General features: G+C 41.6%; 1 protein-coding gene across 2 annotated transcripts in view; it reads left to right on the top strand.

Moving 5' to 3' along the window:
• The window catches only part of sorcs3 (sortilin related VPS10 domain containing receptor 3), a 233,707-nt gene that overhangs the window by 179,393 nt on the left and 38,029 nt on the right, over window positions 1-16,285 (top strand). For both annotated transcript variants that reach the window (XM_040033520.1, XM_040033521.1), the window contains 7 exons: window positions 1,649-1,725; window positions 2,275-2,366; window positions 3,587-3,694; window positions 5,252-5,369; window positions 5,463-5,596; window positions 9,101-9,214; window positions 10,689-10,860. In XM_040033520.1, coding sequence (XP_039889454.1) covers window positions 1,649-1,725; window positions 2,275-2,366; window positions 3,587-3,694; window positions 5,252-5,369; window positions 5,463-5,596; window positions 9,101-9,214; window positions 10,689-10,860 — 815 coding nt within the window. The remainder of the gene's footprint in view (window positions 1-1,648; window positions 1,726-2,274; window positions 2,367-3,586; window positions 3,695-5,251; window positions 5,370-5,462; window positions 5,597-9,100; window positions 9,215-10,688; window positions 10,861-16,285) is intronic.

The raw sequence follows: 16,285 nt of genomic DNA, 5'->3' as shown, positions 1-16,285 counted from the left end.
CCTAAATGCAAGATTTAACTAACATTTGATTTATGCATTAATAACCAGCATGGGGAGGTTAATGAGTTACCAGCAACTCCCCGGCAACCACCAGTTGCTAGGCAAAAAAAAAAACGCATTCCCCAACTGGGTGATGCTCTTACTGTGTTCAGTAGCAGTACTTCTGGGTCATCAGTAGTTTGCCTGGCACACGGTGACTTGTAACGACTCTCTAAGCAGCACTAAAACTTTAAAGTAAAGCCTGTGCCCCAGAACTCCAGCCAACATGTTTTTAAAGGTGTAAGTTTTACTTTGAAGGCAAACAGTGTTTGTTTCCGAGGGTTTCTTCCATGCAGTAAGCAAACAAAGGAATGACAACGGGGTATTCTTTGCAACTGATTTTACCAAGCAGGAGCCGCAGCCTCCAGAAAACCGACACCAGCCAGCCTTGAGCAGCGTGTGCATGACGTCACACAGGAGACCTTTACCCAGCATTTATCCTGGTCCCTCTGCATGTGTGTGCAGGACAGTCCTGTGGCCGTCTCATCAGAGTGTAATCAATGCTTTTCTGAAGTGGTGCATAGTAAAAATAACATATTTGTACAATGCTGATTTCGTTTAATAATGTTATATTAATTATAATAATCCATCATCTAATCCACAATGTTATTTTATATTTGTATTAGTATATTAACATCGCACAGGTTTAGTTTTGCCTTATGTTGCTATTTTAGTATGAAAGTCAACATTTCACAGGATCAAGAGTCGTCCCAGTCAGCAGCCTGATTATCTAATGCAGCTCTGATGTGACCCCTACCTGACCCCCACTTAAGCTTCTGTCTCAGCAGTTCTTTAAGCTTCACTGTGCAGAGTCCACGGCAGGTGCTCCGCTTCACGTATAGACTGACATGTTGTGGATCGTGTCCATTAGTTTTGATGCCTTGTGTGGGGAAAGGCCACACTTATGTGTCGTGTGTGCCTGTAAGTGTTAAGGAAGAAAGAGAAGTGTTAGCGCCAATGGAGGAAAAAAACCTGTGGTTTTGCTTTGAGCGTGTACGTTCATGTTGTTTTGTCCTCGTTATGTGAAAACGCTGAATAAACATGCATTCCCAGCGTGATGCTTGCACAGTATGTACTCGTGTGCGCTTGTGTGTATTTCTGGCCGGGACTTTGCTTTGGCACCGTGATTCACTTTGCCCGCTGCGCCTTTTAAGACGTCAGCTGGTGCAGAGATCATCTCACCAACATGACAAACACCATCCAGATCAAACACGTGCCTATTTACTGAGCCGCGGCCAAGATAGTCGAGCAGAACAACAGAAGAAACGAGTTCACTCGCTGCGCACTCGCAGGAAAAGGCTTTGGAGGCGCTGTGCTGCAACACCGCAGAATGACGGAGCGAGAGAGGCACCCACCCTCTTCTACACCGCGCATTATGCTGTCCTCGTAACGAAGGCATCCACAGGAATTAACATGAAATATTCTCTGGTATTCACATGACTTGCAAGTCAGCAAGCTAATACAGGAATCAAGCCAAGATGATGAATTAATCAGAGGCATGGTGTGATTTACAGCATGTGTTTAAAACACATATGGCCTGTTATCTTTGTGAGATCTCACTGTGTTTTTCATGGTGTGTGTGTGTGTGTGTGTGTAATTTCCACTGCAGGAAATATCGGAGCAGAGCTCTCTTACAACAATGTTGGCATGTTCATATCATCTGATGCTGGCAATACCTGGAGACCGGTGAGCCTCACACCTACATTTACACCCACAGCCAGCAGATCTGCAGCAGTTTCGAACTTTGACGGATGATGTAAAAAATTAAACACAAACGTTGTATTTTCTGGCTTCTTGTTATGCAACACCTTTAGTTTCCACTCCAGCTGACTGCAGGTTACAGACTTTTTTATAAGACACTTTAGACATGCTACACACCAAAGCAAGAGTGCAGACAATGATATCATTAACGGTTGAATTATTATAGTATTGTGCTTCCCTGCTTGGCTCATTCAATCTGGGTTTTTGGCCCTGATGAACAGAAGTATGACCTCTTTAACGTCCCATATGTACCTCTGAGAGACTTGCCCGCCTTTTACGTTCTGTTTTGGCCCTTGTTCTAACTTTTTTGTGCTCCTAGTATCTAATTCACAATGAGCTTCTGGTTTAAATGGTTTACAAACCACTGCATTTTAATTTTATCTGAATTTCACCCAACCTTTTTGGAAATGGGAAATAATTTTGTAACCTTTGTCACTGTGTTTTTGATACCAATGTCTGTGAATGTCTGTTCAGATTTTTGAAGAGGAGCACAATATTTGGTTTCTGGACAAAGGAGGGGCTCTTGTTGCTGTGAAGCAGCCATCTGTGCCAACTAGACATTTGTGGTATGTCCATTTAGAGAACTTTTTTGGACAAGTTTCCTGTCTTAAATTGCTTTTCCAATTTCCTGTGGCTCTTGTAAGGTTAATCCAACAGTTACAGTTCCAAAAAAAGTGAATGTGCATATTATATGTGACACTTGATCCATTTAGTGATGCACTTTGACTATGGCTCTTAAAAAAAAAAAGAGAGAGAAAAAAATCATAGCCAATCTAATTTGAGGTGTTTTTTTCTTCCCCAGACCACTTATCATTAACAGCCAGCACCCCAAACCCCCCACCCACCCCCGCACCTCCTTTTACTGTTTTCATTAACATGTTGCCTTCCTCTTGCCAAATCAGGCGCCTCGCTTTGCCTCCGTGCAGGCTAATCCAAGTGAGACCAGATCTGTGTGCTCGCTTTTGCAACAATTTTGAAATTAGTTTTAGAAGCAGTGAAGTGTAGCCTTTTTGTCTCCCAACCAATTTAAGTGCGATGGTAGAGGAAGTGCAGAAAAAAAGAGATTGATATGAGTATCTCCACAGTCACTGTATCGCAGCGTTCATAGGCAGCTTTAGCTTAAACAGTTCCCCTGACTGAATCTCATAACAGGTGCATGTCAACGCTTTTTCTGTTGTTAGTGCTTTTAGCCAAATGAAGGCAGTGGCAACATGGGACGATCTTCTGAGCACCGGCCTCAGTGCTGTTTCAACCCACGCCACACTCGGGTACTCCTAGTTGTTCTCACTTCAGCACCAGTGTTGATATACTGTCAGGATCAATGTAGCCCAAGACCCGATGATGAAAGCTGTCCAATCTTGTGTTCCCGTCTCCTTCTCCCTCTGCACTTTTTTAGTCAAAAATGAAACAGTTCTATTCTGGTCTTGTGTTTTTTCGCCTCTGTGTCAACTTTTTATCCAGGAAACAATGATGTTGCTTTTCTTCCTTTGACACCGAAACCTTTCCTTTGTTCACGTCTTGCAAAAGCAGTTTTGTGCTTCTTTGTTTTAATAAGTAGGCGGACTCTCTTAAATTCCCTTTCAATGCCTCAGCCTTTAATATTTACCAAACGCTGCAATAGCTAATTGCACAGAGACTCGGAGACTCCTGTGTCGAGACAAGCCGGTCATTCTGATCCCTACATAAATCCTCCCCTATGACCAGGATCTAATAGAGAGCGTCTGTGTCTGCGCCGTCGCTGTTGCCGGGTTTGTGATGAGAATGTGTTCTGACGTACAATACACAGGGTCAGCTTTGACGAAGGCAGGCAGTGGACCCAGCACAGCTTCTCCTCGGTGCCCCTGTTTGTGGATGGAGTGCTGGTGGAGGCTGGGGCTGAAAACCAAATCATGACGTAAGTCCACAAAGAGCTGAATGACATGTTACAATGTGTTGATGTGATTTGAGTAAAAGGTGGCAGTGGGGGGTCCTTGGGGTTATTTTTGCCCTCCAGAGAGGCCCAAAGGATCGAGGACCTCTAAAAAGGTCCTCAAGAGCTCTGCAGGATTGTGAGTCAGGTGGTTTTTAAGTCTCTCGAGGAAAGGGTTTATTCAAAGAACAACTTTTAAATCAGCCTTTTTGCTGTTACACCTTTAGAATCGAATCAAATCTTGTAGAGTAAAATTAAAATGGCCATGAAAAAGCACCTTTTGAAGCTTTTTGCTCTTTATGGTGATAAACTGAGGTAAGGAGCACATGAGTAACAGCAGTTATAGCTAAGAATTAAAGGATGAACGGGACAGATTTATGTGAACAGATGTCAAACACAGAACAAAATATCCATCATAGATTACAGATCAAGTCCAGTTTAATTTAGCCCAAATGACAGCTAGCTGCTGTGCTATTGTTTATCTACAGCAGCTAATGCCTCTGCTAACCCCGCCCCACCAACCCCAGCTTCTCCACAGACCCCGGCTGGACCCGGAAGCAGGGTTCATACTTCATCATTTAAAGACCGGATAGAGATAACAGGTCACATAATAGTGTCTTTTTCAACTACTGTTATACAGGCTGTGCTTGTATCACTTTCATTTGCACCTTTAGACACTGTAAAGCAGTTTAGATTACAGTACTTTGAAAAACTCTTTGGCTGTTAACAGTATGGCACAGTCATTTCTTCTCAGTTTGTTGGAATCAGAGTCACTTTAGAATCATCATTTTAAAGATGTGTGTGTCAAAAAGTCAAAAATCATTTTTTTCTGTTTAACCATTTTGTAACCACTTAGACTTTAAGGTTGGTGTTTGGTGCAGAAAACTTCTCATCTTATTAATGCACTGATGCAGCTGTTTGTAAGCAGCGGTTTGCTAGTTTAAATGCATTGCACTGCATTAGTTCAATACAGAGGGTCTTTCTAAAGAGAATCTCCAAAGGGTCACAGACCTGTCTGAGGTGACACAGCGTGACAACGGGAGAGTAAAAGCTTTCAGATTTTTCTCAAATCCCTGCTTTTCTTTGTGAATAAAAAAATGAATTATATAAACCAAGTCAGACATTTAGAGAGGAACTGGAGTTGATTTGGGGTTGTATCTTATGAGATTATTACAGGTTTTTTGTGAAAAGTCTTGATTTTTAAAAGGAACGTGTAAACATATTTATCAAAAACTAGAGATGCAGTACAGTTTTTTCCTTTGAAGTACTGTGAAGTGGAAATCTAGCAGTCCTTTCCCGCCTCACCATTGCTGATCAAAACTAATTTTATTAAGATCATCTTGCTGTTAATTCCTTGCCCGCTTTGACTTCATATTAGCAATTTTACCCTGTTGCCAGATCGAAGCAAACCTCTTGGGGAGCACAGTGTCATCAAGAGTAGAAGCGATACGCTCGAGGGTCACTATGTGCATTTTTACTGGAAAATGGCACTTTATAAATAAAAAGCAGAGTTTAAGTCATAAGATCGTTTGCCTCTTGCAGCTTTTTTGGACACTTTAGCCACCGTTCCGAATGGCAGCTCATCAAGATAGACTACAAGTCCATCTTCAGCAGGAAATGCACAGAGGAAGACTATCAAACCTGGCACCTGCACAACCAGGTAAACATCTAAATCCATGCCATGCATGAAGGTGCTGCCCGTGTTAGTGTTTGTGCTTTGAAAATGCTTTTCACCCATTTCTCTTGCATACAGGGCGAGCCGTGCGTAATGGGACAAAAGCAGATTTACATGAAGCGCAGGCCCGGAAACTACTGCATGCTGGGAAAGGACTACTCGAGAATCCTGTCTGCCGAGTCCTGTATTTGCAGGGCTCATGATTTTGAATGGTAAGATGATGTGGGCCTTTGTTCAGTAGCCCCTTTCTTCATAATCGTCGAGGGGGATTATGTTTCTTTCTATTGTTGCCGAAGGAGAACTTCATTAATTGCAGCTTTTGTTCTGCCGCACATGTAGAAGCACACATTTCAAAGGACGCGCTTTCTTAAAATAATATTTTTAGAGTTTTTCATTCTGTTACCTTTTAAGCAATTTGTTACTGGCAGCTGCTTCGTGTGAATGAGACTCAACAGGTCATTTAGCTAAATGCTGCGTTGAAGAAAAAAAAAAAAAGAAATGACTCTTTGAAAAACCAGCTTCTCTTCAGTAGCAATTTATTTTGAAGTGCATCCATCCAGCTACCATCAAATACACTCTTCACACCATTCACATGTGCTATTTAGGGCTGTTTCTGCATCCCTGCTGTAGCCACAAACAACGTGAGTCCTGTAACTTACAAAGCTGCCGATGAAGGAAAAAAGAGGGAAACGCATTAGAAAAGAAGGCTGTTTTCAGCCACACTTGGGTTCAGTTTGTCCTAATCACATTTTTTGTTCTGAGTAGAAGAAAATGATCTTGATGATATGTGTGCTCGTGTAAAATATACAATAAAAGCTGATGTGACAAAGTTACAATCCAGATTTTCACACTCATCCTACGCAAAAGAGCAATAAATAGGGTCCATCTTCTTATTGACTGAACAACAACTGTGGAAGAAGATCTTTTATTTGAGTGGAATCATATCCTATCCATGTGTTTCAGTAACTTTTTCCGTGTGTTTTCCAATAATCTGATGAGTTTGGGATTGTTTTACACAATTTGCTCATAATGTCTGCCTCCGTATGTCTGAGCTCACCGTGCTCGGAATTCTGTTCAGACCATGTGGGCGTGTAAATAGTTTCAATTTGTATGCAAATCCTAAGCGGTTGTGTTTTTTTATCTTGTAATGACAGAGAATGGAAAAAAAAACCATTTCAACATACAGCAGTTATGTAAATAGCGTTTGTAGATGTGCAGAGAGTGAGTGCTAATTGGTTCCTATTGAACTAGTCGAAAGTTTTTAGTGGTTTTTTTTCATTTGTTTGTTTGTTTGTTTGTTTAGTCTAATTTCTGTCTTGCTGTTTTTCTCTCTGCGGGGAATTATTTGATGAATACTTAAAATTCAGAAACGAGGAGTTTTAAAAACCCATCAGTGCAGAATTGAAGTCCAAATCCTTTAACTTAATTTAAGGTGTGAAGAGTCTGCCTGGCACAATGATCAGCTAAGTGCGTACTTATTAACGTTATATTAATCAGTTGAAAATGCCTGCAAACTATTGTGCACGTAGTGTTCTGCATACTGACCAGCTGGCACCGAACACTGAGTCAAATCCCAAGTTTCCTTTACTGCCTGATGACAAGTTTCCTGAACTAAATTTGGAAATCTGGAATCTTGTAGCAGTTGCTCATTTTGTTTCATTTGTTTCATTCGGTTTGTTCCAAGCTGACTCTGTTACGATTCATTTGTGTCATAAAAAGCAGAGCAGACCAACCACGGGCTGATGGTACACATGAGATTTTAGGATGACTAAATCCATCTTCTGATCATGCTTTGAAAAAGAAAGCTCATGACTCATACAAGCAATGTGTGTGTGTGTCTGTGTGTGTGTGTGTGTGTGTGTGTGTGTGTGTGTGTGTGTGTGTGTGTCTGTGTGTGCTTTTAAACTGTGAAACATAGTCAGCATTCAAGATTCATAAAGGACAATGGTCGAGTATAATCCCTGATGAAAATCAACAAAATGCTGATTAAAGTCACACTTACGCTAAAACCTTTAACCCTGAAATGACTGAGCTCATGAACTCATTGGGAAAGTGTTTACCAAGGTCAGGATAGACTAAGGCTGCGTTCACACTGCAGGCGAAAGCGCATCAAATCCGATTTTTTTTGACCTTATGCGACCCATCTATCCCATCATGGTGTGACAGTGTGAACGGCACAAATCCGATATTTTCAAATCCGATCTGGGTCACTTTCTTATGTGGTGCTGAATCCGACACATATCCGATGTTTCAGAAAGCAACTGCTGTTTGATGGTCATGTCGCATTAAACCCGTCTTTTACGTCACTGACACAAGACAGACGCCAATTATCAGCGCCGGAGAAGACATCGTGAACGCTTCCTGACCATCCAGTGTAGATGTCAGTGAAGACAACGTGAACATTTTATTTGTTCTGTATAATCTGCAGATTCTGACAGAAATCTGCAGCTATCCTTTGAAGCAGCGCTCCTCTAAAACAGCAATAAGGATCATTATTAGGTTATTTACATTATTATGTAAATAACAAAATAACTTAAAGCAAAAATTGGGAAACGTGAAATCCGAAGTCTTTATATTAAGGCCATCAGTCAAACGATACTGTTGCTCTGGGTCTAAACAGAGCGCGTTGTGTGTGACGTCTTCTTTTGCGCATGCGCCGCTTTGAGCGTTCACACTAGAGCGCGTTTGCTGTCACATTTTATCTGTAGTGTGAACGAGCAGACAAAAAAATCAGATTTGATCAAAAAATCGGAATTGAGCTTCAAGACCTGCAGAGTGAACGTAGACTTATATATACTAAAACTTGGACTTAAATAAGACCAGATGTCCACTGTGCAAGTCTTGTCCCACTGGTGGCCATAGAAAGATGACCCGACTTCTGTCCCCCAGCGCCTAGCTATGGTGGATCTTGAACATGTAAATGGTAATACTGGGAGTTATTTAGGCTTAACAGGATTATGCTGTTTTAAAACATTAGGCAGAGCCAATGTAATTTCCCCTACCTCGGCCTCCTCCGCTCCAGTTAAGTTAAGCTAATCGGCCCCTGGCTCCATGCGCCACTATGAAAGTGGCTTTGACCTTCTCATTATTACACATGTATTAAGATGCATTACATGGTTATTTTGTTGACTGCAAAAGTGTTATTCTGAACATAAAGCACATCCTTTGTCCTAGGCTGTACTCTGTGCCGACCTTTTACCTGTTTGCCAACATGCGCCTGTGTATCCAATCAATCTTGGCAGCTCGCTAATGAGAAGTTCACACTGTTGTAATCACACATTCATACTGGACTAGTCAGCGACAGGCTTGTTAGTTTTGTTTATTTGTTCTGCATTGCTAACTAATTAATAAATCAATGTCGTGGGCATTATTAGAGTGGACACTTGCTTACTTTGCTTTGTTACATGTAAATCATGTCCTGACTGGGAACATTGACAGGCAACTTGAGAGTCAGTCATCCTTAAAGACGGTGGCAAACCTTTGCCTGCACATTGTGTTTCCACACCCACAGATTCACACTGCTGTGGTACATTCGTGAGCAGCAGCAGCCTTAATCAATACTTAATAATGATGCGTCTCTGTGTCAGACAGGCCCCTGGTCACCAGCTATGAACAGAGATAAGATGTAAATGGGGAACACACTGCAGGACAATAAGTCCCTTTTCACATGCTGATATTGATCAGGTACCGCGTGGATGTTCTTTGTTGTGTAACAGTGATTATGGATACGAGCGCGGCAGCGACGGGAACTGCAAGCCAGCCTTCTGGTTCAATCCTTCCACCGTGTCCAGGAGCTGCAGCCAAGGCCAGAACTATTTCAACAGCACGGGGTAAGCACTGTGGGATTTAGTACTAATTCACATTTAAAAGAATATAGTACAGTATGCTGCACACATTTATGTAAAATGTTTTTGTGAACAAACAGGTCTTTGTGGAGGACTTTTCCACAGTGGGATGTGTTTTCATGGCAGATAGGGATCATAGATTTAATATGATCAGTGGAGCAGAAAGCCGATGTTCACAATCTGGTCCCAATGTGGGGATTTAAGCTTCGGCTTATCCTCATAAACATGTCCAGGAAAGAGCTTTGAAATCAGTAACATTAACCTTAATCCTACCAACTCTGGTGCTCACAGGACCCAGAGGCAAACCATTCATTATATTTCACAGGTGCTTTATTCGAAATGTTTTATGTTTTGTTACATGTCAGTCAGTTGGTTTCTAATGACTTCTTGTCTCTGTTTTCTGTTGCTGTTTTAATTTGGGACTATGCAGCTTTAGTAGATGAAGCTGTTTATTGGGGTCATGTTCGTCACAGGTCATAAACTGTTGGTGAGTTTGGGGTCCACTCTCTGTCATTTTAGAGGATAACTGCAAAGGGAATTTCTCCTCATTTTCCAAAAGTTGATTTTATTAAAACTATAAAGAGAGACAAAGAAAGGCACTATCAGATCTGCAGCTAGAACAGGATAATTTAGGTTATAGCAGCAAAACCTTTGAGGTCAGTGAAGCACGGCTGGGTTTTACTGCTCGTACTTACACTTTCTCTCCCAGAAGAAGATTGTTTTATTCTTTAATTCAAAAAAAGCACCGACCGTAAACATCCTCTGGACGTGGATATACTGGACAAAGGATTTTGAAATTGAAGCTGCCAGGCAGAATGAAAAGAGGAAGGCCTCGGAGAAGAGACATTGATGTATTGAAGGAGAATATGGAGAGAGTTGGATCGACAAAAGAGGATGTAAGAGACAGGGTGAGATCAAGGCGGATAATCCACTGCACTGAAAGAAGAAGAATGTTTCACAGTCATTGTGTGAGGTTACTAAATGCCACCAATCAATCAGTGAATACTGACCATATCTGGTCAATTGACGATTGAGACCAGGGTAGTAATTCGGCAGATCCTTAAATGGAAAACCACTGCAATATATCATGTTCATGTTCAAATACTTCAATTGGGAAAAGTCGTATATTTGCATTTTTGACGTGATCGTTCATTTTCCATTACAATCCATTTTTCTTTGTTATGTCACAGAGATGTGACCTTTTTGTTAGTTTGGAGGCGCCCTGGGGACCGACACCTTGCAAAGCTTAATCACAGTGGGAGTGTTTTATTCACTGCCACTATGATTAAGCTTCCCATGGTGTCTCAGCCTTTGACACAGCTTGTGTTGTCAGTTGTCATCCTGTCTGGGAGCCTGTTCAGACACAACAGCTGTGCTCTGTTTAGTTCAACAAAATTCTCTGTAAACCGTAAGCTCATGCAGCATAGAGGGATAAAATACTTCGATTTTCTTTCCAAAGGTACCGCAAAGTGGTGCTGAACAACTGCACGAAAGGAGTGAAGGAATTGTACACACCCAGAAAGCAGCAGTGTCCCAACAGACCCCCGAAAGGACTCTTGCTGACCACCAAAGATGGCAAACTCACTGCCAGCCTGGGCAGCAATGTCACCTTCATGGTGCATTTGGATGAGGTGAGAACAAATACATCTACATTTAGCTACAGACCTGTCAACTTCAACGCTAATTTATTTACCTCAGTTTTTGCTTAAAGCTGCAATAACAGAATTCTGGCCACCAGGGGGCAGAAAAACACATTCAGATGAACTGTTCTGGATACTTAATATCTTTTGCAGTTATAATGAATTTGTATCTGTGCTTTGGACCATATAAGGGATAAAATTCAAACACGAGAGTTCCTTTAATTCTACCTTTAGCAACTAAATGTTCCACTTTCTTCACCACTTTAGATAAATTATCTTGTTCTTCTTTAATTAGGTATATATGCACGCTATATGTTTGAACTCATTATTATGAAGTGAATGTTGATTGCGCAGTTCGATATCGTATTCAGTTTGGTTGCCTGTATGATATCCACTTTAACTGGCAGTTCTGTCTGTGAATGGGTGGTGTAAGATTGCTTGGAAAAAAAATCGATGCTAAATTGAAATAAAAAGTCTGATTATCATAAGAATCCAATAAAGGTCAGTAAAGGAAGACCTTTAGAGAGAGCTCCGGTAAAGATTTAAAAAGCAACGAACGCTGTGCTGACAGTGTTGCTACTTGCTCACCACAAAAATGCTAAAAAAATACAAAACAATGCAGAATTATTATCCAAGAACAACCAGATATGTTTAAACAGGAAGTGAGCTGCAGCAGTGCTGCAGGGAGGGATGCAAATAAAAGTTGTTTATTGAAACTGTAAATTCAAAGTTTCATAATGTTGTATATTGAACACATTTGTTTTTCATCAAATTGCATCAAGCAGCAAGTCGCTTCACAACATGGCGCACTTCGTCACAGAGCTGCTACGTTAACCGTATCGAGAAAGTGCATTTCAACCAGACACGACTGCAGTTCATATTAATGGTCAACTCTCACACTACAGTGATTCTTTTGTTTTGAACCACATCTATTATTTGCTCTCTCGATTTGTCTGTGTATCAACTTACATAAAATTTGAAATTCATCGTTTTTCTTGTTTGTTTGTTTTTTTAAATTAAATCATTGATTTCCAAAATTATATATACAGTAATGAAAAAGTTTAGTGAATGGAGTTTAGAGGACTCTGACTCAGACAATGCCACAATCTTTCCTGGAACGAAGGTCTCTGAGAATTCACCCCAAGGTCATATTGTATTATAATTAGAGAAATTCAAAAGACTCGATTATATTAAATGTTGAAGTTTAAGAAAGTGCAATTAGAAGAATACTGAGTGAGTGTGGCTTGTTTGGAAGGGTTGAGAAAGCTTCTTCTCTAAAGAGAACATGGCAGCTAACGTGTTTGGCCATGACAAACACCTCATACTAACTGTGATTGCAGCCATGGCGGGCGGGTGATTTGGGCTTGTTTTGTAACCACAGGACCCGGGTACCTTTCAGTCACTGAGTTGAGCCCATGAACTATGCAGTATTCACGAGTTAAATGGGAGGCAATCTGCTGTGGCAGGACCTTAAGAGAGCTGCACATAAATGAGTGCCTGCAAATCTCAATGAACTGAAGTAATGTTTTAAAGTGTTCAGAATTTCCTGCACAAAGGAGTAGAATAAAGATTATTTCAAGTTATTGCTACTAAATGTGGAATTATTGGGTATACTTCAACCATGACTGTGTATTTTTATAGAGTAACTTTATCATATGACTTGGTGACAATGCTAATACTCTTAAACTCACACACTGAGCCTTCAGTTGTGCTTTTAACTTCAGCTGCAGTGGTGTAGACCAGCGGCCCCCGACCTTTTTTGCACCACGGACCGGTTTAATGTCTGACAATATTTCCATGGACCGGCCTTTAAAGGTGTCGCGGATAAATACAACAAAATAAAATGAAACGACCGAGACAAAAACTGTGGTATTCTGTGAATATAATTGTTACGTTCCCCTGAGGGGTCCAGGCGGTGCGGGGGAAGTAACAAAAAGTGTCCGGGTCAGAAAAAGGAGTCAAGGAGGCAAAAGGGTTAAACTACAGAGTTTTATTAAAGTTTCTATTAATACTAACTAAAAGAGACAGACAAGCCGCTATCACCGTTTAAAGAAACAAATAAAACTCAAGCGTTAGTCAATAAAGTACAAAGTAAGTCAAAAAGAGTGCAGCTCACTAGCTGTAACCACACTAATGGCACTCTGGCCCAGAGCTTACCTTTCCATGGGCTTAAATACTTTTAATTACTGATGTGAGTCAGCTGTGTAAAAGGGAAAGGCGGCACCTCAGGAGGTGGTGGGACACGCCCACACAGGCACCTTCAGGAGGAGGCCCTGCCAGGGCCGTAACAATAATCATAAATGCAAATTCACTGTGTAACTTTATTAGCAGCGTCCTCCTGAAATGCACCAACAACACTGAGAGTAACATCCTCCTCTCTGCCCCTTAGTGCTCTCTGGTCGCTATGGTAACGCGTAAACATTTCTTTCAAGATAAGACGCACGACTACAACACGGGAAAAGACCCGGGGGAAACTGAGTTAACGATAACCGGTCCGTGGCCCAGGGGTTGGGGGCCGCTGGTATACAACACAACAATGTCAGTTTTCTTTTTAGCCTAAACGTGCTTACAATGCCTGGATTTACAAATAGTGGCACTAGACACCCGGTGAATTGTGAATCATATGGAATTCCTTATTGTGGGATCTTTTGGTACATGTTACTTGGGAAACCCAGCATCATAATCGCACTGACGACACAGTTCCTCGTCCACTGGTGAACTAAACTATGTTGAATGGTTGTGCTGAACAGCTGGATGCATCAGTGATTTCTTGTGTTGCTATTTAAAACTCGTGTCCAAATAATATTTTATGATGTCAGGACACATAAAGTAAACTGGTGTTTTTATTGCTTCCTAGCAAGCAGTAGGACCAGCTGCACTGTAGGCGGGTTTGTTCACTTACTATCGTACTTCCCTGAAACCCGAAGCACAAATCCTGAAGTACTTTCTAGGAATGTAACTGCATTCTAAACACTCTGAGGTTTAATAGAGTCAAATCCCTCCAAACCTCCCGCGCAGCGTAAGAGTTCTGAGCCAGAGGCAGACACAAAGGACCTCACCGGAGACCCTGTTAGTGAGCGAGAGCTGTTGTGTTCAGAGCCAGGTCTGCCGCACTGGCTGGTCACTAGGAAACTGCCTCACATGTGTCTCAGGCAGTATAAGGTCTGTTGATAATAACTGCAGGCTTTACGGCGTTAGCAACTGGAGTGTTTTCCTGCCACAGCGGGAACAGCTCAAGGTAAGTGCGCGTCCCCCGGGGTCCGGCCCCAGTTGTCATATTACTGCGTGATAAGTTGAGGAATGGACGCCTGTTTTCTTTCATAAAGAGTGGATTTCTGTGATGGAAAGAGGAGGGGGACAGGAAGGGACGTGGGTGGCAGAACGATGCGATAAAAGAGAAGAAGAGAAGCGCGGGGGTAAAGAATCCTTGTGGCATCAGCCCTATTTGAGAAAATTCTCAAGATGAATTCAAAGTTTAATTTATATTCATGAAGCTTGCGATGGCTGTATTTCTTGGGAAGAGCAAATGGCATAAAATTTTAAATGGGAGAAGACCCTGTGGCTCATATCCATATTTAAAAAGACGGTTAGAAAGAACTAAATAATCAACATGTTTGGGTGGATGATCAGATCCGCATCGCTTCTGATTTTGTATTGTTTAGGCAGCCGTCTACACGTCGCAGTAACTATGTTGAGTTGTCAGCTGTTAGCAGAGTGATTTTTTGTTCTTAAACTGTTCATGAAGGGTTGTTTAAGATTTGTTAAAAAACAAAAAACAGCTCACATTGTCCTGACTTTGAGATAAGTGGGTACTGTGTGTATTCTAAATATTATTACGGAGGACGATTCTTAGAGAACTGCAGGAGTTTGACACAAATTGCACCTGGCAGCAGCAACATCATGCTAAATGCAGCAGGTACAAAGCTCATTTTAACTGGGATATGAAGATTAACATTAAACAGGCCACTTAAGAGCTGTTTTTACTTTTTGACACATTTCAGGTCAGCCTGATCTAAAAAATATCTTTAATTAATTAATTATTAGTCAGTTATTTATTAAAAATCCCCACGTGAAATACTTTAAACCCACAAACTAGGGCTGCCCTAAAGGATACCCTATTTCATCCTCCTGTTTGACTCTAATTAGGATCATTGCAGATAATCATTATGTTGCATTCAGTGAGGACTAGAACAAGTGACAGTCTTTTTGCAACCAGGGAAGTCTCCCTCTGTTGGCCATTAGGAAGAATGCAGGTTTAAGGTTGTATTGAATTGGCTTCCCTTGTCAGACGTGGAAGCTATGTCTAATTTTTTGTCCACTGTGTTGTTCGAAAATAAACAATTTCTATCTGCAGCGAGCTCATTGATTACCATCTTCTGAAAAGGCTGGACATTTATGGGCCTTCACCCACACAATCACAAACAACAGTCTACATACCTTCACTCAAACCTTCAAAAACTCAGCACTACTTTTATTAGTCAGATGATTCCAGCTGCTGCTTTTGGTTTCATGGTGCTCCAGATGTTTTCAGCTGGTTAGGGGTCTGGACTTCCACAGCATGTCTTTATCTTGTCTTTCTTCTCTCACCCCAAACGGTCACAGCAGATGGCCCCGCCCCTCCCTGAGCCTGGTTCTGCCGGAGGTTTCTTCCTGTTAAAAAGGGAGTTTTTCCTTCCCACTGTCGCCAAAGTGCTTGCTCATAGGGGGTCATATGATTGTTGGGTTCTTCTCTGTATGTGTTATTGTAGGGTCACCTTACAATATAAAGCGCCTTGAGACAACTGTTGTTGTGATTTGGCGCTGTGTAAATAAAATTGAATTGAATTGAACTGAAATGACTGCAGGCAGGCCAGTTCAGCACCCAGATGCTTACACAGCTACAAAGCCATGCTGCTGGAATAGATGCAGTATGAGGTATAATACTTCCCAAAAAAGAGGTTTCACAGACAGGATCACATGTTGCTCTAAAACCTTTTAGCATTGATGATGCCTTTCCAGATGTGCAAGATGTCCGTTCCATAGGCAGTGATGCACTCATACCATCAGAGATGCAGCCTTATGAACTACCACTCATAGCAAGCCAGATGGCCCCTCTCTACTCGAGTCTGGAGCCTGTGGCTTCCATGTTTTCCAAAAGGAATCATACATTTCAATTTGTCTGACCACAGAGCAGTTTTCCACTTTTCCTCAGTTCGTTTTAAATGAGCTTTGGCCCAGAGAAGTTGGCAGTATTTCTGGCTCATGTTCACATAGGGCTTCTTCATTGCATGATGGACCTTTAACCTGCATTTGTGGATTGCACAGTGAATTTGGTTCACAGGAAAGGATTTGTGGAAGTGCTCCCGAGCCCATGCAGTGATTTCCATGGCACGCTGTGCCCCCCCGAGGGCATCAAGATCACAGGCATCCAATATTG

The sequence above is a fragment of the Simochromis diagramma genome, unplaced genomic scaffold, assembly GCF_900408965.1.
Source record: "Simochromis diagramma unplaced genomic scaffold, fSimDia1.1 OVJJ01000571.1, whole genome shotgun sequence".
Classification (NCBI taxonomy): Eukaryota; Metazoa; Chordata; class Actinopteri; order Cichliformes; family Cichlidae; genus Simochromis; species Simochromis diagramma.
This window is presented reverse-complemented; position numbering and strand designations above follow the sequence as displayed.